General features: G+C 39.8%; 1 protein-coding gene across 1 annotated transcript in view; it reads left to right on the forward strand.

Annotated features, from left to right (window-relative positions):
- The first annotated feature begins 4,537 nt into the window (after window positions 1-4,537).
- The window catches only part of znrf3 (zinc and ring finger 3), a 73,964-nt gene continuing 54,452 nt past the window's right edge, over window positions 4,538-24,049 (forward strand). Inside the window, exon 1 of the mRNA XM_058374872.1 lies at window positions 4,538-5,146. Within this exon, the coding sequence (XP_058230855.1) occupies window positions 4,838-5,146 (309 nt within the window). The 5' untranslated portion in view covers window positions 4,538-4,837. The remainder of the gene's footprint in view (window positions 5,147-24,049) is intronic.

Genomic DNA, 24,049 nt, shown 5'->3' on the forward strand with positions numbered 1-24,049 from the left:
AGAGCACAGGGGCAGCTATGATACAGCATCCCTGGAGCACAGAGAGGGTTAAGGGCCTTGCTCAATTGCCCCAACAGTGGAGCTTTGGTGGTGCTAGGGCTTGAACCCTGAACCTCCGATCAACAACCCAGAGCCTTAACCACTTGAGCCACCACTGCTCCTAAAGCTATCCTGGCACACAAAATCAAGCCAACTCCATGATACTCTGAGGATTTGCGAATTTTTAAACACAATAATTTTCCACAGATTTGTTCCGAATCACGTCAGGTGACATCATCACAACACACATTCAGCCAAATCCCGCTTCCTTTCACGTGTGCGAACATGAGTACAGCTCTCATAGAACCTCATTACATACGTGTCTCACTGCGGAGATTTCGACGCTTGTGATTTCACCAATTTGAGAAGTTTTCCACAAAAAACGCACAATTTTGAAATGTACCGCTGCAAAATCAAGCGTTTTTGGCTGCAACAAATCTTTGAAGAACTGAATATTAGTTCAACTTTTTTCAAAAAGATCATTTTGCAATAAGAACTTAGAGCTTTCTCTAAGTTCGTTCTTTACTCACACATTTAACTCACTAACGTATTAAATGAAGTCACTAAATTGCTGACATTACTGACGTATTAACTAACTCACCAATGTACCAACTTAATTAACTCACAAACTTACTGGGGTTGTTTACTTAATAAGTGATTACATTTTTGACTCTTTCTGATGTACTGACTTCACTTAGCTCACTAACTCACTGATTTAGTCACTCGACAATTTAACTCATCAATTTACTCACCAATGTAATAAGAAACCCAGTAAACAATCAGCCAAACAAACAAGCAAACAAATAGCCTTAACTAACAAACTATCTAACTTAGTTACTCTAATACTCTAGTTAATCTAATAAACTTATCTACTGTAAGAAGCAGAAATATATCAGTATTACTGCATCCACACCTCTAACACCTCCATCTCTCATCTCACTTTTAAAGAACTATACAATTTATTTCAGAGGTTTGATGTGGAGATTTATTGGAGTTCACATAACAACATCTTATATATAACCATCAAGCCAATTAGTAAAGAGAAACAGTCTAAAACAGCCGTCTTACGATGGCGCTCAGCTACATGGTGAAGTTTTTTCCTGGTTAGATGACAGGAAGTCCCCCTGTGTCCTTGGAGGTGAATATTTACATGAAAATGTCACAGATTTCCATATCTTACTAGCTACTTTTACCACATCGTAAAACAAATTAAGCAAATGAGAACGTCCTTGGGAATGTAAATCTGCCAAGCAGACACAGAGTGAAAATGTTGGCAGCCAATATAATATAATATTACAGGATAATATTATTCAGACTTATTCAGATTCATTTTTACTATATACACGATATTGCCAAAAGTTTTGGGACACCCCTCCAAATGACTGAATTCAGGTGTTGTTTTTCAGGGGTTGGGCTCGGCCCCTTGGTTCCAGTGAAAGGAACTCTTAATGCTTCAGCTTCATACCAAGACATTTTGGACAATTTCGTGCTCTTTGTGGGAACAGTTTGGGGATGACCGCTTCCTGTTCCAACATGACTGCACATCAGTGACCAAAGCAAGGTCCATAAAGACATGGATGAGTGAGTTTGGTGTGGAGGAACTTCACAGAGTCCTGACCTCAGCCCCATAGAACACCTTTGGGATGAATTAGAGTGGAGACTGTGAGCCAGACCTTCTCATTCAGCATCAGTGCCTGACCTCACAAATGCTCTTCTAGAGGAATGGTCAAAAATTCATATAAACATAAACACACTCCTAAACCTTGCGGAAAGCCTGACCAGAAGAGTTGAAGCAGTTATAGCTGCAAATGGCACCATTACATGCATGTGTATGTAAAGGCAGATGTCTCTATTTTGGCCTGGCTCGCAGTCTTTGCTCCAATTCATCCCAAAGGTGTTCTGTGGGGTTGAGGTCAGGACTCTGTACAGGCCAGTCAAGTTCCTCCACACCAAACTCACTCATCCATGTCTTTATGGACCTTGCTTTGGTCACTGGTGTGCAGTCATGTTGGAACAGGAAGGGGTCATCCCCAAACTGTTCTCACAGAGCTGGGAGCATGAAATTGTCCAAAATGTCTTTGTATGAAGCTGAAGCATTAAGAGTTCCACCTGAACTCAATGATTTGGAGGGGTGTCCCAAAACATTTGGCAATATAGAATATAGTGTGTGTATATATATATATATATATATATATATGCACATTCCCAGATCTAAAACAAACAGAGTGTGTGAAATCATTTCATCACTATCCTACATGCCGATAATGACCGTTTGTCTGAAAACAAAAGCCCGTTTATTCCCAAGAACAACTATTTTTGTCTCGTTGTCAGCATTGGCCATGGCTCCTTTATGCTGAATTAATCTATAGTGAGTGTGTGGCTTTTACTCCGCGCCAAATCCTCCCCGAGCAGCACCAGGATCCAGTGGCGTAAAGAAAAGCTCGTTTATTTCATGTAATAAAAGACCTTCATAAGGAGTGGATTGTGTTCTACTGTTCCCACAGTGTGTTGGTCTGCAGGGTTTTGTTCAATAAAAAATGATTAATAAATACAGTTAAAGTTCTAAATGTTTAATTTTTTGTTGAGGAAATGGCATTAAAGAGACTTGTTTCCTCTCAGAAATGTTTCCTCTCTTTAGCAAACACTTTAATTTAATTTAATTTCAGTCTAAAATACTTAATTTTTTATTTGTCTATTAAAGCTAATAATGACACCTGCTTTTACCAAGGAAATAAATTAATGAACAATGTATCAAATCCAATCCAGTCTAATCTATTCTAATCCAATCTAATCCAATCATGTCTAATCTAATCCAATGCAATCCAATCTATTTTAATCCAATCCAGTCTAATCCAATCTAATCTATTGTAATCCAATTTAATCCAGTCTAATCTATTCTAATCCAATCTAATCTAACCCAGTCTAATCCAATCTAATCTATTATAATCCAATCTAATCTAATCTAATCCAATCTAATCTAAAGCACTTAAATTCTGGATTCTGATTAGCTGCAGGTTTTCGTTCCAATCCAGCAGAAGCCACCTCTGATTCCACCTGCTATTGTGATTAGTTGATCTTGGCTTTCAAATTATTACGAAGTTATTCAGCTAGAATGAAAACCTCCGCCCATGAGATCAGACGCTCCGCGTGATGTGAACCGATTCAACCATGAACATGTTGTTATTTTCAATTCACTTTCATTTGTATCACAAAGCAGCTTTAGATAAATATCTAAATTCAGGATATAACAGATATTTAAATATAAACGTATCCCTAATGAGCGAGTCAGAGGTGAGGATGGTGAGGGAAAACTCCCTGAGACGACACGAGGAACCAAGACTCAGAAGAGAACCTCATCCTCATCCGGGTGACACCAGACAGTGAGATTATAAATCACTTCCCTTCTATAAATCTCTGGGTGCTGGATACCGTAGTCATAAGGAGCAACTGCATAACCAGGAACTTCATTCTAGTTGAACATGAAGTGATATTTTATCAAATTGAAAGCATGTAATCTTTAAAACAGTGACGCTTTCTGTGAGAAGATGCACAAGATGCATTTTTTTTGTCTTATTAGCATCTAGAGAAATTAAAAGACGAAGCTGGTGAAGAAACGATTGTTTATAGCTGCTTCAATGGAAGTGAGAACAGGAACTAACTTGTTTCATAAAGTGAAACTATAAATGGATAAACACTTTGGGCCTTGCTGAGATGGAAAAATAATCAACTGTGGTGAAATTACAGAAATATTTTGTAATAACACACCACTCTGTTGATTATTTTCCTATAAGAGCATGGCACAGTGTGTTTCCTTACTTATAATATAATATAATATAATATAATATAATATAATATAATATAATATAATATAATATAATATAATATAATATATATTTTGATAAGAGTTATAATAAATTGTTTAGTTATTTATCAGAGTTTTAAAAATGGTTGGATTAATATAAATGATTGGATAATATTTTTAAATAAATAAATAAATAAATAAATAAATAAATAATAATAATAATAATAATAATAATAATAATAATAAACCAAGTACACAAAATATTAAGCTATATAAATGCAATCTATATACGTCCATGTAAAATATCTTTTTTCAAAATAAGAATTTAATAAAAATAAGTAAATAAATAAAAACCTAAATTGTAATTTGTAATAAACAAGACTCAAGTTCTTTTTAAGGTGGTCCAGATCTCTGTGAACTTTTCCTTGTGTACTAAAAAAAATTCATTTTATTCATACTTTTTGCACCGATTTCCAGCGAATTTATGAATACTTATGCGTTGTATATTTTGTGTAAAAAATAATAATAATAAAGAAATGGAGTATTTTACTAAACTGGAAGTCTTCCTTGGACACGTGCGGAGCAGAACTCTTCTACGCCACCTTAAGACAGAGGACTGAAGCGGGTCAGGAAGATTTGGTGGGCGGGGAAAAAAGGGTTTAGGACACACACACACACGCACAAAAAAAATATATTACAACATCACGTGGTTGGAGATCAAAAGAAAGAGAGAGGAAGAGAAAAAAGGGAAAAATGTGCGAGCGGCAGAAGAGGAAAGAAGGGAAGGGAAGAGAAGAGAAAAAGAGAAGAGAAGAGAAGCAAAAGCGAAGCAATGAAGCGCGTGTGTCAGAAGTGCTGCTGTGAAACTGGGCTTTAAAAACAGACAACATTTCAGCTTGTTTCATTTGTATCCAGAAATTCCTCCACTTCTTTCCACTTCCAAAAAAAATATTCGGAAATTATGTCCCGCTTTCCTGCACCGATCCAGCCGGCGAGATGAGGATGGTGATGATGGTGGTGATGATGATGATGATGATGATGATCATGGTCATGTTGATGATGATGATGATGTTGGTAGTGGTGGTGTTTTTTACCCCGAGAAGAAGAGGAAAGGATTGGGTCTTCACCGTGCTGGAGCTTTTTCTTTGCTTCTTTCTGAGCGTTTCGGCCAAGGACACGGCCTTCGTGGAGGTGGTGCTGTTCGAGTCGAGCCCAAGCGGGGATTACACCACCTACACCACCGGGCTTCAGGGCCGCTTCTCCCGGGCCGGAGCCACCATCAGCGCCGAGGGAGAGATCGTACAAGTACGTAGCACTGCCCTTAACACCGGCTCTCTCATTTTCTTCACCCCCCTTGTGAGATTTTCCTCCTTTCCATTCGCTTTCTTCAGCACTGAAACTTCCACCTTCTCTGCGCCGAGCTTTTCATCGCACACTTTGTAACTTTCTTAAGGTTTCCTTCTGCTTTCTTACTTAAACCCCCTCAAATCCTTTCATCTTGTCCAGGCTTCCTGTTTACCATTCACTCTTGTTTTATTTTAGATACATACACTGTTATCATTGTTTTTAAACCAGCCCCAGTGCTCTTTACTCTTCACGGCGTGTTGTTCAGCTTGGACTCGCTCGTTTGTTTGCTCTCCATGTAACCTGATTTCGAGGTCCTGTGCACGCTCCCATGCTCCTGTAATGCTGTTGAATAAGAAATGTACACACACTTCACTCTTCCCAATTGCAGTTTTGACTTAAGTGCAAAGTTTCCAGCTCCTGCATGATCAGCTACTTTGGAGCCACTGTGTAGTTTTCTGTACGTCTGTTTTCTGAGCTGTTTCCATGCCTTTTGCGTTCTTGAAGCTATGAATGCGTGTTTCAGAAACATTTCACTGTTCCTAGTTGGTGTTCGACTTGGTTTTTAAGTCTGGAGTGCAGAAATAGTTTAGGGTATATCTCCTAGCCAGTGTTCGTCACTGTGCAAGCTTTCTGTACATTTCTATGCTCAGAAAAATTCTTTCTGATCTCCTTTCCCTGCTGAAAACCTTCACTTTCATTCAAAAGTCCATTGCAAACCTTTATATAGTTGTGTAACGATCAATGAGAAACTTTCCCCTGTTCCTAATTGCTGCTTAACTTCGCTTCTCAGTCAAAAAATGTTCAAATGAATTGTTAGCTAGTTTTAGGTCACTGTGTAGCTTTCTGTAGATTTTAAGCTCTTAAGATCCTTTCTGATCTCCTTTCCACTCTTAAAAAACTTATTTTTCAATTAAAAGTCCATTGTAAACCTTTATATAGTTGTGTAACGATGAATGAGAAACTTTTCCCTGTTCCTAATTGCTGCTTAACTTCGCTTCTCAGTCAAAAAATGTTCAATTCCATTGTTAGCTAGTTTTAGTGTAGCTTTCTGTAGATTTTGGTGGTTTATGTGATCTTAAAATCTTTTCTGATCCTGTTTCCATGCTAAAACAAAATTTTCTTTGTCATTTAAAAGTCCATTGCGAACCTTTTTATGAAGTTGTGTAATGCCAAATTAGAAACTTTCCATGGTTCCTAATTGCTGCTTAACTTTTATTTCTGAGTCAAAAATTCAATTGTTAGCTAGTTTTAGGGCACTGTTTAGCTTTCTGTAGATTTCGGTTGCTTTCTAAGCTCTTAAATTCCTTTCTGATCTTCTTTCCGTGCTTAAAAAAAACCTTCCATTTAAAAGTCTATTGTGAACCTTTATAAAGTTCTGTAACTATAAATTAGGAACTTTTTACTGTTCCTAATTGCTGCTTAACTAGGATTTTGGTTGCGTTCTAAGCTCTTAAAATCCTTTCTGATCTTTTTCCATGATCATTTGTCTGCTGAAATATTAGTTTTTAGTAAACACAAGACTCCGTTAAAAAGTTATGAGGTCCTAAAATTGGTTGCTACTCAATGTTTAGTTGGTGCTTCATTCATTCATGCTTCATACATAAAGTTCTCACAGAAAGTTTACAGACTTATTGAATGTCGACGGCTCATTAGTTTGATTCCTTTTGGGAAAAAAATCGACACTTTTTAGCTGAAGTTAGAAATGTTGCAGAAATGCTAAAAGTTTACAGGGGTCCTAAATTAGTAGCTAACGTGTAGCTATTTTCCTTCTTAAAACCTTCTACCATCCCTTTTCATGGTAAGACTTTTACATTTTATGGTCATTAGCAACATGGTGGAGTAAAATTATTAAAAAAATCATTCATACCGAACACTTTTAAGTAGCATGAGGTGCTAATATTTTAGCTCTAGGCAACAATTCAGTGCTGAAATTGGTGATTTCTGCTCAGGGTTTAATTGCCGCTGTATTCAGTTGCACAAAGTTCATAATTTTAATATGTACTATACTTGATAGCTAGTTTTTATTTACTTCTAATGATGTTTAGATATCGGTGGCTCATTCACTGCTGCTTTAATTCTTTTATTTTGTCCAGAATTCCAAACATTTTCACATTCAGACTCTCTTTTAAAATCCTGTCAGAAACATGTACGCGAAATATCAGTATTTTATCCGTCCTTTTTTTGAGGTTTTTGCTTACTTTATTTTTTAACATAAATCTCTAAATCTGTTTTTCAGCTTCAGTTGCACTTTTGCTTACCAAAATAGATTCCTTGTTGTGTTTGTTAGCTTTCTAAAGCAGGTTTTTTGCCTGTTACTTAAATTTCTCTTGCACTTGAAATCATTTTGAGCTACTTCCAGAATGATGCTAATGCTAAAATGTTCTCTATGCTAAAAAAAAAAAAAATAGCAGATTTCCTCCCACTTTATTTGTTCAAAATTGGGGAAAAAATGGCTTGTTTATATACAGGAACATGTTGCTTAGAAGCTTGAGTTCCAAAACTTTTGGCATTGCAGTCTATTATATTTGACTTGTTTTTCGAGCTCCTTTTGAAATCCTGTGCTATATTTCAAAATTCCGTAGCTACAATTCTTTTACTCTGTACATGATTTTAAACGTTTATATCAAGAAGCGTTGTTTTTCTTCTTCATGCTGAAACACTGAAGTTTCGCTGTTTTATTGACATGGCAGTATATTGCTACATGCTATTTTAATGCTAAACCTGAGAAAATGATCGCGTCGTTGTATATTTCCTGATTGTGACATGAAAGCACTTTTTGTCCCAATTCCTGATTAGCATTTTGATTAAACGTGTTCTGTTAGCAGTTTTGATGGATGTTGGGGCTCCATGTGAACCATTAACTTGGTGTCAACTTTACAGGAAGATTTTCTTTCTCCTTCTTTATGCCACAGTTGTCTGAGCTTTTTGTGTGTTTTTTTTTTTTAAAGCTGAAATAGGATTATTTCATGCTCGTTTCTTGTTGCTATGAAGAAGCCACAGAGTTGATGTAATCTCTGTCTTTGTTTCTTTTTTTTTTGAAGTTAGAAAAGCTCAGAAGGTGTCCAGGTTTTAGATTTGCTGTAATTGTAGATTGATTTTTCTCTCTTTGTCTGCACATGATAATTACTTCAGCGCATTCAGGAAGTTCTGGCAAATTCGCACCATCCTCCGCTCTTTCTCTTTTGGCAGCACGGCATCGCAAACGCGCGCTAATAATCTGTCATTTCAACACGGAGACGCATCGTTCCTGTGCCGGTTTGAAATTTGCTAGGAATTTTTTAAAGCGGTAGATTTCTGTAATGATGGAGAACGCTCCAAACCTTAAACGTCCATAAAGCGGTCGTCTGAGATGGTTGACTCTTTATTTTTCCCCTCGATTTTTAACTAGCCTTGAGCTCTTCATCGTTTTGGTGGAGCTAGTTTGTGATTTTTGTTCCGTGTCGCTAGATTTCTCCAGCTTTATTTGCAAAAATGAGCATTAGTCTTTTCCTAATATCTAAAACCGAATCATTGTTTTATTCTCGACTGCTATCGTTGGAGGAAAAGTTTCTGCTAGTTCCTAAATTTGATTAGCAAGCAGACGTATCCTTACTAAAACACGTTCTGAATGGGAAACATGCTTTGGTGGCATCTCAGAACAACATACTAGTAGGAAAATCTACTAAGAATAAATAGAATTCAGTAAAATTCCAGTAGTAGAGTTTACTGTACAGGTGGGAATTATGAACATATACATGAAGTCTATATACAAATGCAGATGAGCAGGACAACGGCATGGCTACAGTACATAGAGTAAAGTGAACGAGTGATTTTATCATCAATCCAGGTTCCTTTTCGTCTCGGATTAGACCATCGTGTGTGATGGAGATTAAACATCCTTTCACGATTTGAAGATTTCCGTAGAATTGAACACGAACTCCACGGTATTCGGAGGAACTTGTGATTTTTTTCGAAATTATCCAAAGATTTGTTTCCGAGACGTGTCGTGTGACGTCATGACAACACCAATTCTTCTATTCACGTGTGTGGGACATGAGTACAGCTCTCACAGAGAACCGTTACACTTGTGTCTTCAGTGGGAGGAGTTTACAGGAAGATTCCTGTGCTTGAGATTAGAGTGAAATTTTAAAAAAAAATGATGCAGAAAAATCGCTGCAACAATCACAAAAAAAATTCCGAATTCTAATGGACTAAAACTCAGGAATGAAATATGAGAGTTTTATCATGGAGTAAACGTGTTAATAAAGTTGTTGCACAAGTCGTCCAGTGAAACTTTTAAAACGTCAAATCCTGATTTACAGTGTGTAATTTTCTTTGAGAGTGCGTTTTTCGCCTCAGGCTGTCACGTGTTTGTAAATAGTTGTTAGCGTGCTGTAATAATTTCAGCTCGCAGTTCCTAGAGATCAGACTGAACTTCTCGGAGTTGTGTCTCGGTGAGAACATGATCTTGAGATGATTCGAGGAGATAAAGGTGTCATGCTGTACATCACGTGGAGCTCAACTTCAGGGCATGGAACAGATTTTCAGGTTTTCTAGGATGGGGGGGTCTGGGGGGGTGGGAGGAGGAGGAGGAGGATGCTGAACAGATTTGTGGTTCTCAGGATGAAGAAACGTAACAACAAAAAAATCGTAACTTTTGCGTCGGACTTTGGAGCACTCTCCTCCACGGATTTGTATGGAAATGTGGAATGTGTGCGAGTTGCACAACGCCGGGGCACAGAGGAGCCTCGAGCAGTTTTTAGATGTCGTTTGAGGAGCATTTTTAGAACCGTGATTATCTTCAGTGCTTTGGTCTGCGCCGGCCAATCAGCAGGAGCTGGTGGACGTTTGTGAAATACGGCCTAATTGCATGCCTCGAAGCAACCCTGCATTTGCTGGTCTGTGAAAGATCCACTTTGGAGCCGTCGCACATTTCTGCATTCTTTGTTTAGGCAGGCTTTCTGCTTTTTCGCCTTGACCTCATGCGGTCGAAATGAGAAGAATGAAAAATGTAGGGCTTTTTTTTTCGCCTTTATATATTCGCGACAGGCTACACCCAGCGGCGGTGATTTCACCAGCGTGTGATTACGAGCGATTTTATAAGTTTGTTATGAGCGCAGGTCAGATTCATCAGACCGGCGTGCAGTCATCAGTGTTTGTGCGGCGCGGCGTGGAGGTGGTACGCCGTGGACCTAGCGGGACGATGGGGGTTTAGCGGTCGGGATATTTAGTCTAGCCGTGTATGTATTTAGCACGGACTGTTTGGCGCTGGCCGTAAGCCACGCGGAGCCACGAGACCGCTGCTTTACATCGGAGAAGCCGCAGACGTTTAGGTTCGCTCTGGCTTCAGATGCCGTTTAACATAGCGCTGGTCTCGGATTGTTAACTTTGATGACTTCTTTTCTGTGCGGCTCGAGTGTTTCTCTCAAAGACGGCTTAAGACTCTCCAGCCACGGTTTACCTCCTTACACACCTGAACTGAAGCCTGCCATCAGGAACGCTCAACACCTGCGCCAGATGTGTGAAGAACAAATCCACTTTTCCTGAGGGAAAACCCAAAGCATTTAGCTAATCACATTAACAAGCCCACACTAATAAGCTCATTATTTATTAAATGGATCTTAATAAAGAGCGAAAGATTGTCCACTTTTTCATCAATACAGAACATAAAACTGACCCGAGCGTGTTTTCACTGCAGATGCTGCGCTCACACTTTCACTCCAACAACCCATTGTGAGATGATATTTTTCCTGCACAGTATCGCTCGCCCATTATCAAAATATCTGATGTTTCCATGATGTTTCATGAGACCGGTCAGCAGAAGTGACACTTGGAACACGTACAAACACAACACACCAGTAAAGCTTCATTTATTCAGTCACAAACTTTTCTCTAAACTGTTAAACAAGCCTGAAATGTAATAATTAATGTAATAAATGAACTGGTGTGAAGTAAAGAGTTCAGTAAGACTCTTGATGTGTTTGAGGTTTGGATGATGGGATTTTATTGACCTCACTACTGAAGGTGAGAGAAATCAAATCATTTGACTCTTCTGAGCTTTTCAGACTGGGATTAATCTCGGGGAAATTGTCGCTCTAAACCCTGCTCTACCCCTGGGTAACAATTCACACGATTTACCCCCGGGTAGAGGAACGATTCACACGATTTACCCCCGGGTAGAGGAACGATTCACACGATTTACCCCCGGGTAGAGGAACGATTCACACGATTTACCCCCGGGTACAGGAACGATTCACACGATTTACCCCCGGGTACAGGAACGATTCACACGATTTACCCCCGGGTACAGGAACGATTCACATGTGGAATTTAGAATCAGGGCTTTTTACCCAGATGTTATGAAACCCTGCTCTGAAGATTCCACATTGCGGTGCTAAACATGTACAGCGTGAAACCATACGGTGTTAGAATGTTACAGCTAGTTGCTTAGCAACAGACATCCAATCAGAAACTGAACCCCGTGTAAAAAAACAAACAAACAAAAAAAACCCCTCAAATCTCTAGATGTGGAGTCTTTGCCACTCGAACTAAAGAGTTACTATAGCAACAGAAACGCATTGGGACGAGCTTGTTAGTATAAACAGTGCCGTCAGAACCGACCAATCAGAATGCAGAATTCAGTAGTTTGTATCCAGCGTTCCACGTGTTCTAGCGCCGCTGTAGATTTAAAAGCACAACGTCGTAACTAGATCCAGTCTCTCATCGGGTCATGTGATTTGTTGTCCCAGGAATTTCTGGAATTATAGAATTCCTGGTGGGTTCTGTGAGGAATTTTTGGAATTCTCAGGACAGGTTTGGCTTTGTGTTGTTTGGAAATGTTAAGTGTACAAATGGAAGGGGATTGGTTTGTTATGTAATTGTTCACTTTATCCACTTTATACACACACACACACAGACACACACAGAGACACACAGAGACAGAGAGAGAGAGAGAAACTTGCTGTCCGTTTTTCACGGTTTGGAGATGAGACGAACCTCAGTTATGAATCTCGGTCACGGTTTTTCTCTCTGAAGTCTTTTGTTTTTTTTCCTTCAAACCCGCATGAGACACAAGCTCCTGGTAGCAATCTTGGTTTTGGGCTTGCTTTCTGTCTGTCTGTCTGTCTGTCTCTCTCTCTATCTGTCTGTCTCTGTGTGTGTTTGTCTCTCTCTCTCTCTGTTTGTCTCTCTCTCTGTCTGTCTCTCTCTCTCTCCCTGTCTCTCTCTCTCTCTCTCTCTCTCTCTCTCTCTCTCTCTCTAGCTTTGACCTGACCAATGTTTTCTCGTTGGTTTATGAAACTGTCTCCTGCCGTGTTGCTCGTGGTCAGGTAAGGTGTTAGGATTGTTTAAATCTCTGATCTGCAGTCTGATATCTGTCACTAAAATGTTTTTGGGTTCTCAGACGTTTGGAAGTCCTGCGCCGGCCCTGTCTTTTCATCTCGTGTCCAACCCTTTAGTGTAGCATCAGGGCCAAAGCAAATAGCGTGTTCCGTGTTCGCTGCCTTTGAACTCGAATGCAAAACCGACGCTTTGCCTCTTGAACCCTTGTTCCCTGCAAATTTGCCTCATAATAACTGCTTAATTTTAAAGCTGCCATCTCAGCTTTTTTTCCTTCTTTGCTTTAAAATATTTTTGTTGATTGTTTTTTTAAAAATTTTGCATAAGGTTTTTTTTGCTAGTTTTTTCTGTGCTAGCATAATCGGAATTTAAGAAAAAAAAAAAAACGTAAAGAAAGCATGGTTTGGGAGAGTTTATATAGAAACCTCTTATTACCAAGTTCCTAGAAAGATTTCAATTGTGTTCAGTTTTATTTGCTTTATTTAAATTTTTTCTCCTGTTTTTTTTTTTTTTTTTTTTTAATTTAATTTAATTGATCGATTAATTCATTTATAGACATGGACTATAAGTTTAGGTTTTGCTAGACCTTAGACCCTAAGATGACACTAAATTCAGAATTCTTGGATGTGGAGTATGGATTTCTTTAAAAAAAGAAAAGAAAAAAGATATTTATTATTATTATTTTTTTAAATATTTTTTTTATTCATTTATTTATTTTTTAGAAATGTCCAGACCTAAAGTAAAAGATTATCTTTTAATGACGGGCATAAATGGAAATTCCTCTGAAAAATCTCAACCCAAAATCCAGAATATTTTAATTTAATTTTTTTCAATCTTTATTTATTAATTTCTCCCCACTTTTAAAATGAATTTTTTTTTTGCGTCTCTAACAGAACGGAGCTGTTTTATTCGGCCTTGTCGAACCCCAGCGAGGAACTCTGTGTTAATTCTTTTCATTTCATTTCACAGACCTGAAAATGTTTGCGTGAGAATTTCCTCTGGCACCGAATCATCATTATTATTAAACACCCCAAAATTTCCACAGGCTTCATTTTAATTCGTAACAAACATGTGCTACAGTTAGACAGATAATTAGAGAGATTAATTATAGCTTTTCTCCTAAATGAATTTAACTGCCGCACAACACAACACCTGACTTTGTGCTTCATTAGCTTATCTGTGAGGCGATCACAATGAAAGCTGATTTTCTTTCCTCTTGCCTTTCATCCTCTGAGCTCCAGACTGGCTTGACTCAGTCATCTGTCATCACATTCAAACACTGTGTGTGTGTGTGTGTGTGTGCGGGTGTGTGTGTGTGCGCACACAAGCGAGCGTTTGAAGTTTCTTGTATAAACAGAAGCGATATTTCATTAGCTGGCGTAGGCGTGTGTGTGTGTGTGAGATGACACAGTCATAAAAGCGTTCTGAAGGAGGCTCGAGTCATCTGTGTGCACTGACTCGTTTTACCTGTGGCTAAGTGACGCACCCGAAATGCACCTGATGATCCTTTGCGCTTGTTTATTTTCCTGCTACTCAACCCGAGTTGGATTTCGTCTAACCGCTGATTTTGCATAATTAATTACCAAACCTACATTCCATTTTATCATTATTTCTGAGCTAATATCAACACGCTCGCTATCAAGCGGTTTTTATCGTTATTGAAAGAAGCAGGGACAAGTAAAACACCACACACAAACAAGCTTCACGTGTGACATGAGAGTTAGCTTATCATGGGTATTTATACAGTTTATCAAGATGCGTGATGGAATATCGTACCCAAATTATTTCTTTAAAAGTCCCTCACTTTTGGCTAGAAATTAAAACCTTGATAAGAGTTTAGGAAGTTATTGCGAGACTAATATAAGCTACACACAGGCCCAGCTAGCAGCTGAATTCAACAGCGTTTAATTAAGCGAAGCCCTTGCGTCTTCCTGTCCTCGTTTTCTAGCTTGGTCCTCGACAATGTCAAGAGACAGAGAGACGGCCGAGACAGACGCAGCCTGTCCACATCTGACTCCGATTTCCAACCATGAAGATTCCGAGAGGGAGAGACGGAGAGAGTGGAGGATGTGAGACGTGGCACTTCAGCACGGCCATATGTGACTCGTAGCCCAGAGAAAACGGGACTTCCTGTCGCAAAGCTAGTCCGGTTCAGACGCGCAACGATGGATTTTAGGGGATGTGGTGGATATTCTGAGGCGCCTGCAAGCTAATTGTCATATCCGTTAAAATTTATAAAGAAAATAACTTGATTTTGGAGTTTTAGTGAGAATTGGGACATGTAGAAAATGGATGTCTCTTATCCTAGTTAACATACTATCACAAAAATCTCTTCAACTCTTTTGATTCTAACTCTCGCTTATGCTACAATCAAACATGGTCATGTTTGCAAAAATATTCCGTTTAATCAATTCAACCTTGTGGTATCTGTGACGTCAAAAACATTTCAAGCAGCTCGGTTCAAAAGCTGTGACATTTCTCATTATGGATCTGTATGTTCACTTTGGTTAGCGGTCAATGCTAAGCCTGTTTACAGTGTTATTTTAGCTCACCCGAGTCTTTTCTTCACAATTTAACATTTCTGAGGTAAACGTTAGCGTTCTAGACAACTTCATGTCATTTCCGCGGTCTCTACACTCAAAAAATGAACAAACAGTTTGTTCCAACATGGCTAAATCATTAGCTTTATTTAAAGCTGGTTGAAATAAGGTGGCCATGTTACTCAGTTGCCTAGCAACGGGGTTCTCACAGCTTTCAGCACTAGTACTTATAAGGTTTAGTTAAATGCTACATTACACCCTGAGTGTTGAAGTTTTACTTTGTGTACACACACACACACACACACACACACACACCAGAGCTATTCTGTTTCTTCTACTTCATTCAGAGATACATTTTTCTTTGTAACATCTATATTCCCGTTAAAGGAGAGGTCACGCGTGTGAGGATGTGGTGAAAGCACTAGGAACTGACGGCGGACGTGAGCGTAGCTTCAATCTAACTGAGGTCTATTGACGATAATTGGTGTAGCATCCGTAGGATAGTTTCGAACAAATTCGGGGTCCTTTTCCGTGTGCAGACAAAGCGCTAAATACATGAAGGTGCTCTGCATATCCCAGGCTAAGCTAGTTCTGATCTACTGCAGTGCATTGTGGGATTGTGCTGGATGTTTTTGCTCTACATGATGCTAAATGCCCCTATATAGTGAATAGCTGTGGTTTTGGAATGTGAAAATGAAGAGAAAGAAAAAGAAAACACACACACACACAGCAGATTACACCGTCGGTGTGAATTTGAAACGCCGCCCATTAAAAGGAGCTAAACATAACCATTTCTTCTTTTCAGCATGATATTATTGCGTTCGAAGGTTAAACGATTATCATGTTATAAAATGTAATTATATGTGTATAATGTATAGCTGCAGCCAAGGTAAAGCCAGAATTATGAGGCCCAGGGAAAAAAAAAACGTTTCCTCAAAGTTTGCTCAAGTTACGTAGTGCTAAATTAAGAGCATAATGAGCGTTTGGGTTGGTCTGAAGAGTCAGACTGCAGAGAGCGGGGTGAAAATGTTGAAAGCGCCGTGTCTGGGCTTTTTCCCGCTTCGTGGCAGCAGCTGAATGTTGAGCCTTTCATATTCTAGCCAAAGTCATTTAAGGCTGTGTGTGTGTGTGTGTGTGTGTGTGTGTGTGTGTTTTTCCCTCCTCCTCTGTGGGAAGAGAACAGATGAAACTGTTTTTGTCTTGCGCTTTGATCGCTGTCGTATTTCTCTTACCACCGTCTGACTCTCGCTTATGCTACGATCAAACGTGGTCATGTTTACAAAAATATTCCGTTTAACCGATCCACTCTTGTGGTGTCCGTGACGTCAGAAACATTTCTGGCAGCTCGGTTCAAAAGCTGTGATGTTTCTCAATACAGATCTTCACAACTTTGGTTAGCGGTCAACGCGAAAGCATGTTTACGGTGTTGTTTTAGCTTACGCAAGTCTGTTCTTCACAATTTATTGACATATCTGAGGTAAACGTTAGCGTTCTAGGCGATTTTTTTTGTTTTTGTTGTGGTCGCTGCGCATTTACATCGTATTTAAGGGCTACATGCTTCAGTAAAAACGCCTGAGAGGTTTGTTACGACATGGCTAAACCGTTAGCTTCAGTTAGAGCTGGCATAAACATGGTAGCCGCGTTTCTCAGTTGCCTAGCAACCGGGTTCTCACAGAACAAGATTCAAGATTCAAGAAGCTTTTATTGTCATATCAACCCCATACAGCTGGCGCAGTACATAGTGAAATGAAACAACGTTTCTCCAGGACCTGGTGCTACATAAACATACAACAACAAGTTCAATACAAAACAACAAACAACACCACAGAGCTAGGACAGAAGTTTGTCTTAGCCACGTAAAGTGCACAAGTGAATATTTTGTGTATTGATGCATTTACCTAGATTTTAGGAAGTGCGTGTTGGTGATGCATCACAATATTTCTACAATATTTCATCGGTATCAACATATTTAATCTTGCTAATAACCTGCGCTCATTTAAAGATTTGGACACTTCTAATCTGATACTTCCAGTCAGAGTTTGTATTAAAAACATGTTTTGCGACATCATTTATCACAATATCAATATTATATCGCCATCCTCCCAGCTTCATCAGCTAGCAAGTCACTGAAAGAGCCTTTTTGCTAGCTAATAGGCTAATTAGCCATACAAACAACAAACTTCCACAGATCCAAGTGAGCTCCTTGGCTATTACAAATCTCCTTGGCTCTCTGTCTCTCTCTCTCTCTCTCTCTCTCGCCTTCTTTTCATTCATCAGTCTCTTTCTGTCTCTTTAGTCTATTTTCCTTCCTGTGTGTAGCTTTCTGTCTGTCTTAATTATCGTCACTCTGTTTCCTTCTTTCTTTCTTTTCTGTCTTACTCAGTTTAAGAAGTCTCTATCTGTCTGTCTACCTGTCTATCAATCTGTTTGTTTTTTCCTCTCTCACCGTACCTGCCATACTTTTAAAGACATCGCTGTAGGTTTTCTCTCTCTCTCTCTCTTTCATTTTTCAGTTTGAGTGTCTCATTGGGTTGTCTGTCTCTCATTTTATCCGTCTCTATCTCTTTTTACTCTGTCTATCTCTGTCTGTATAAACAGTGCAGTGCCAGGAGACGGTAATGCCCTCGTCTCTCGGGGCTTTACAGCTGCTTTGTTGTCGGACAGGAATGTGCTGACGGACGGCCCCGGTCTCAGACGCAGACCTTTTTTGTCTGTCATCTTTTTATTCCGTCTCTCCTTTTTCTCTGTCTCTCTCTATCTCTACCTCTTTTCTTTCTTACGCATGCTTCTCACTTTTTTGTTGTTGTTGTTGTTCCCTCGTTCTTTTTGGCTTTCACTCATCCGTGTCTGAGAAGTAGCGTCTTATCGCACTGCCTCGAATGCCTCGTCTGCTCAAACACACAACAGGGTCAAAGTATTTACTCTCCTTTTGTAAAAAGCCGCTCTCTTACGCAAGCTCTTAGGCATGCGACGATAATACGCGCTCATAACGCAATATTTTTTACCACAGTTTGCAATTCACAAACACGGACACACACGCATGCGTTGAGCATAAGGTTGTTTACCTAATCAGACTACTCCTGAGCATAATGAGGGGCGGGGTCTGTATAATTGGCCATTCAGAATAAAATAATTGTGATAATCACTATAATTAATCTTGCTGCATAATAAGTATAATAAGTGGTAATTATCAGTAATTATTAGCCTGTAGCTAAAACTGATCATTCTTAATTCTTAATTTGTACAGGTTACACAGGAATTTCGCTCCACAGATCACCCCCCCCCACACACACACATACCTGAGCGACAGATTACCTCATATACATGCTGCGAATAATCTGTTTTATATCCTAATAAATATCTGATATTAGAGGGGAAAAAAAGAGCAGCAAATGGTGAACAGCGAGCAGAGTTAGCGTTAGCTTGTACTCGTTACGGTAGCGTTTGCTGATAACGTTCAGAGACTGTGGGAATGTCGTTTGAGACGATGAATTTGAGTCGTAAATGTCATGATGCTCACTAGAAAATGCCACATGTGACTTGCTAACAAGGGTAGTTAGCTAAAACTGCGGAAAATTGTACTTGACAGTGTCACGACTTTCTAGGAAATAATCTATGTAATGCAGGGGCGTTACTGTCCCACCTCCAGCTTAATTATTTTCCAATAATTGTCCTGAAGCGTTTTATTGCTCTTGCGTCACAGCTGTTTGTCATGAAAATGCTATAAATGTGTTTATTAAAGAGCGTGTACTTTTTAACCTTTTTTAGTTACATCTAATGCTGCAGCATTCATAAGACGAGTTCCTGTTCTCACTAACGTTATAGCAGCTGTAAACTCTCCCCCTCTCTCTCTCACGCTCCCTCGCTTTCTTTCTCTCTCTCTCTCTCTCTTTCTTTCTCTCTCCCTCTCACGCTCCCTCTCTCTCTTTCTCTCTCTCTCAGTTGGTCTCTCTCTCTTTCTCTCTTTCATTCTCTCTCTCCTTCTCCCTCTTCCACTCTCCCTCTCTCTCTCTCTGTCGGTCTCTTTCTCCCTCTCTCTCTCTCACGTTCACACTCTCACGCTTACACTCTGTCTATCTCTGTCTAACTCACTCTCTCTCATTCTCTCTCACACATCTTACTCTCTCTCATGCCCTCTCTGACTGTCTTTCTCTCTCACTTTCTCTCTCTCTCTTTTTCTTGATCAAAGTTAATAAGACAAAAAATAAACACATTAAAAGGAATGTGTGTTCAGTCAGATTTAAGAAAATATCTTGTATCTAGTATTAGTATATTACTTTTTTCTTTGGCTGTTACAAAGCACCGACTCTGGAGACTCCTTCCATAACTGATAAATAAGCATCCACAACAAACTGAATAAGCTGTATCCGAAGGTAAACATTAATATAAACCTGAGATTTGTGATTGCTGAACTGTGAGGAAACAAATAAAAGATCTGAGAATTTAATAAACCCCAAAAGCAGAAGCCCAGTGTCTGTATTTCTTTATTTCTATAAAACACCTGATGTCCTAATTTCAGTCTCTTGCTGCTATTTGTTACGATTTCCCATCATTCATCACTCTTTCTGCTGCTGCTGCTCACACCCTGTACCTTCCAGTCAGCAGATTTTTTTTTATTTTTTTTTTATTTCGTTTTATTTTAAGTGGCGATATGGGTCGCATTGCTCTATCTCTTTCTCTCTCTCTCTAACACACACACACACTCCGTGTCCCCGAAACCCATCTGTCTTGTATGAACACTTTATATATCTGGCATGTTCTTTAATAGCCGGCTGCAGCTCCAGGGACGAGCTCTCAGGTTTGATAGATTAAGCCTCATAGTGAAGGATGAGCAGAAGTTCGGTTCTCCCTCCGGACCTCATTTAAGGGCGAGAGACCGATTTAGCCAACGGTTCATAACGTCAGTGTGTAGCATCTCTGTGTGCACGGCGAGAAGCAGCGGATATCACCAACCTTTTATTCTTTTCAGCAGACATCTGGAGAGGCAGATCAATAAAGATATAGATATGAATACATGGATGGTTGAATAGATGGGTGGATAAATAAATGAAGAGATGGTTGGATGAGTGAATAACTAGATTGGTGTTTGGATGAATGAATAGATGGATGGTGGGTGGATGGATGCATAGATAGATAAAAAAAAATGTATGGGTGGATGAATAAATAAAGAGGTGGATGAATAACTGGATTGATAGTTGGATGAATGGAACAATGGATGGTTTAATAGATGGTTGTATGGGAGGTTGAGTAAATGAAAAGATGGATGGTTGAATGGGTGGGTGGATGAATGGAAGGATGGGTGGATGAACAAATGAATAGGTGAATGGATGGTTGGATGGATGAATAAATAAATAAAGAGATAGATGGATAGAAGAATAGATATGGATGGACAAAGAGATGGGTGGGTGGATGAAGAAAAGGATGGATGGATGGAAGAATAGATATGGATAGATAAAGAGAGGGATGGATGGATGATTGAATAGATGGCTGGATGGGTGAATGAATAAATGAAGAAATGGGTAGGTGGATGGATGGATGGGTGGATGAATAAATTAAGAGATGGATGGATGAATAGATATGTGAGCGGTGAACTGAAGAATCCTCAGATCACACGTGCCACATGATTGGTCCAAGCACTTGATAAAACCAGTTGTTAAAAATTGTTGCTTCTTTGAGAAAAATCCCAATACCCCCCCCCCCATCCACACACACACATACACTCATACATATATCCCTCTCTCTATCCATCCATCTTCCTTCCTCTAACTCCATATCTCATCTATGCAGCGTCTCTTTCTCCATCCATCATCATTATTCCTTATCTCTGTTTGCACCTAGCCCAGTCTCGCACCATTTCTAGGCGTATAAATAAACTCATTGGTCCGGTTGAAGAGCTTCGTGTTCTCTTCACTTCCTCAACCTGTGAGTTTTTTTTTGTGCTGATTTCATTTTTGTATTTTATAATCTGTATTTTATAATCTGTATTTTCCATATTGAAATATATACGTGAGAGTTGCTGCTCACCACACGTGGGTCTTCATTAATGCGCTCTGTGAGGGACGTGGCCCTTTCCAGCTTTTTCATTATACACACGATATACACAAAATACTAGGGTTAGTATGGAGGGCCTGTCCGTCATGCTTGACACGTGATTGGTGGGATTGATTTCAGACGCTTTCCTATTAGTTGGTGTGTGATTGCATCAGAACACGTTTTGTTAAGTCCAAATTTTCTCCATCTTCCCTTGTAATAAACTGCAAGAGGTGCTAAAACTTTTGCCCCATAAGAAAATACAGGCATTATTTCCAATTTGAGGAGGTTTTCCCCTCACTTCCGGTCACGTTGCTCTCGTGACTGTTTGACCGAGACGTGAGGCTGATGAGGAGGAGGAAGAGGAGGGAGGGGGACAGGAAGTTAACGCCAGGATGGAGAGAAGGAGAAAAAGAAGTGATCTCCAGCTGTGCTGCTGGATCAGAATAACAGCAGAGCTCTAGAAGTGCCAAATCCAGTGTGGCCTTCACTTTCACACGTCTGCCCACAGGAATGTAATTAGAGCTGTTTAACGCTCCTGAGGTGAGATGCAGAGCACTGAGAGACTTTATGAACGCTAACGGAGGCCTGTGTGGGTCCATTTAGTCGCGAAAACTTTGGGGTTTTTCTAATCTGAGACAGAGAGAATGTTGGAAAATAAGAAGTTTGGGATGGTAAACGCTGGTCTGGATCTGGACTGACCACACCGAGAGACCGACCGCTGCCTTTCTTCAAGATGGAGGTCCAGATTTTCGAGATGTTTGATGTGGTTTGAATCATTTGCACCATTGCAACTCCTGGCTGAATTAAAGGGGACAATAGTCGTTTTTAAAATTTTTACAAATTATTTATAGTATTTGGGAATTACGGCATTGCCTCAAAGAGTACAGACATGATGTGAGGTCAAACACTCAAATGTCCTTCAGAATATGGAATCTTGGAGGACTTTTCCAGAATCAGGAGCATTTTTTATATTTCTGGAAGCAGGACATTAATAATGGATGCTGGTTCACATCCAGAGCGAATCCCAGTATTTTCTGGATAGACTCCTGGTGGTCAAGCAGCAGGATCCCACGCTCTTATTTCTGCTGCCTGGGTTCGGTTCCTGGGCAAGGTGCTATCCCAGCCACTGAAGAGTTAACTCTCAGTGCCGGACCCAAGCCTAGAAGATACGGGAGGGTTGCATCAGGAAGGGCATCCAAGGTAAAACCTGCGCCAAATCGAAACATGCGGACCAAACAATCCACTGTGGCGACACCAAACAGCCAAAAGAACAACAATAACATCCCGGTATTCCCTGGATAATCTCCAGATTCCTAAACAGGAACCAAAGAAGCCAGACTTCAGGATGTTCTGCAGCATGATTGGAGTTGTGAATGGATTTCTTCATTAACCCACGTTCGCACGTTGCCATGATATCCCAAGCGCCTCAGCTTTGTTGATGTGACCGTCTGCCGAGGTTAGAACAACCCTCTCCTCTCGATCAACTCCGAAACCCCCCCCCCAACGCGGGGTCCTGTGTGGAAGCCTCAACAGCTTGCCTTGGCAGGATGTCTTCTTCTTTTCTTCTTTTTTTCTTTTGCACTCTTTTTTGGCTGCTTTTAAAGAGGCCAGGGTTCTGATTTCAGGAAGATCAGAGGTGTGTTTACTTTCAGGCGCCTGAACGCAGACCACACAGGTTGCTCCGGCAGAATAATTAGAGACGGCGAGTGCAGGAAGGTAAATCCTTCCCCAAACACAAAGGAATTCTGGGACGGCATGTAAATATACTTTTGGCTTTTGTTTTACACAAACACCTTTTAGTTTGTTTTCCGAGGTTTAACTACTGCATCAGAGAATTGTTTATGGATTTATTTGTTTTCGCGATATTTTGTGTAAACGTGCTTTGTGTAGTGTAGCTACAGTATAATTGCAGTATCATCCACATCCTGTATTTTATTTATTTTATTTTATTTATTTATACTTTTTATATTTTATATGCTTTTGGGGTTTTTTTTCACATTTTTTCACATTTTTCACAAGATGTTTTTGTCACATTTTAGCTTAAGGAACATCTCTCTCTTTTTAATATATTTATTTTATTTTTAATTAATTAATAGATTTTATTTTTTTTAAATAATAAAGTAGATCATCACTTAGCCACATTTAAGCCTCAGTCTAATGCATACTAAACTGCACGTGTTCACTTTAGATAAAGTTTCCATCGTCCGTGAAATTCCACTCTGGGAATAACGAAGCCTTCGATCCTGCATCTGGAAGCGTAACGTTTGCAGTCCTGTGGCGAAGTGGCTCCGCTCCTCCGTCTTTAACACTCGAGGCGCAGCTCGTCCTTCATCCCTCTGATGTTCTGACGTCTGAACCATGGAAGGGTCGGAGGTCAGCGTTAATGCGCAGGATGGCGATCGTGCCCTCGAGCGCTCGGTCAAGACCCGACATGCCGAGCGCAAATTGTGGCCATCTGGACATGAAAAGGCTGAGGATGGCAGGAGCAGTGCCACGAGCAGAGCTTCCTCATTTAACCTGCTTCCTTCTCCATAAACACTACCTTCAGGTTCTTCCGGAATGTTACCTTTCCTTCTAGACGGATGTTCTCCAGTGCCTCCAGGATTTCTCTGGACTTTTTTTGTGTGTGATTGTTACATCGATCATGCTTATTTGCGAGTTTTTTGTCCTTCTGTTTTTATTTTTTGAATGGTGCAAATGTTTTGGCACCCCTTTGCCATTGATCTCTATGGAAAATCAACTAGATGGAAACAGTGAGCAGGAAAAGATGCGCAAAATTTGGACTTTTAGCAGAACGTGCTCGGATGTAATCACGCAGTCAGTTCAGCTTGATGGACAGGACCCTCCAGGATTTCAGAGTTTTTGTAACTGAAAGAAAGCTGCATCAGAATCGAGCATTTTTTGCCACAACAGAGATTGGAATTGGTGAAATCTGCAAAAGATGATGATGAAGATGATGGTCTATTATTAT

This window comes from Hemibagrus wyckioides, linkage group LG22 (assembly GCF_019097595.1).
Source record: "Hemibagrus wyckioides isolate EC202008001 linkage group LG22, SWU_Hwy_1.0, whole genome shotgun sequence".
Classification (NCBI taxonomy): Eukaryota; Metazoa; Chordata; class Actinopteri; order Siluriformes; family Bagridae; genus Hemibagrus; species Hemibagrus wyckioides.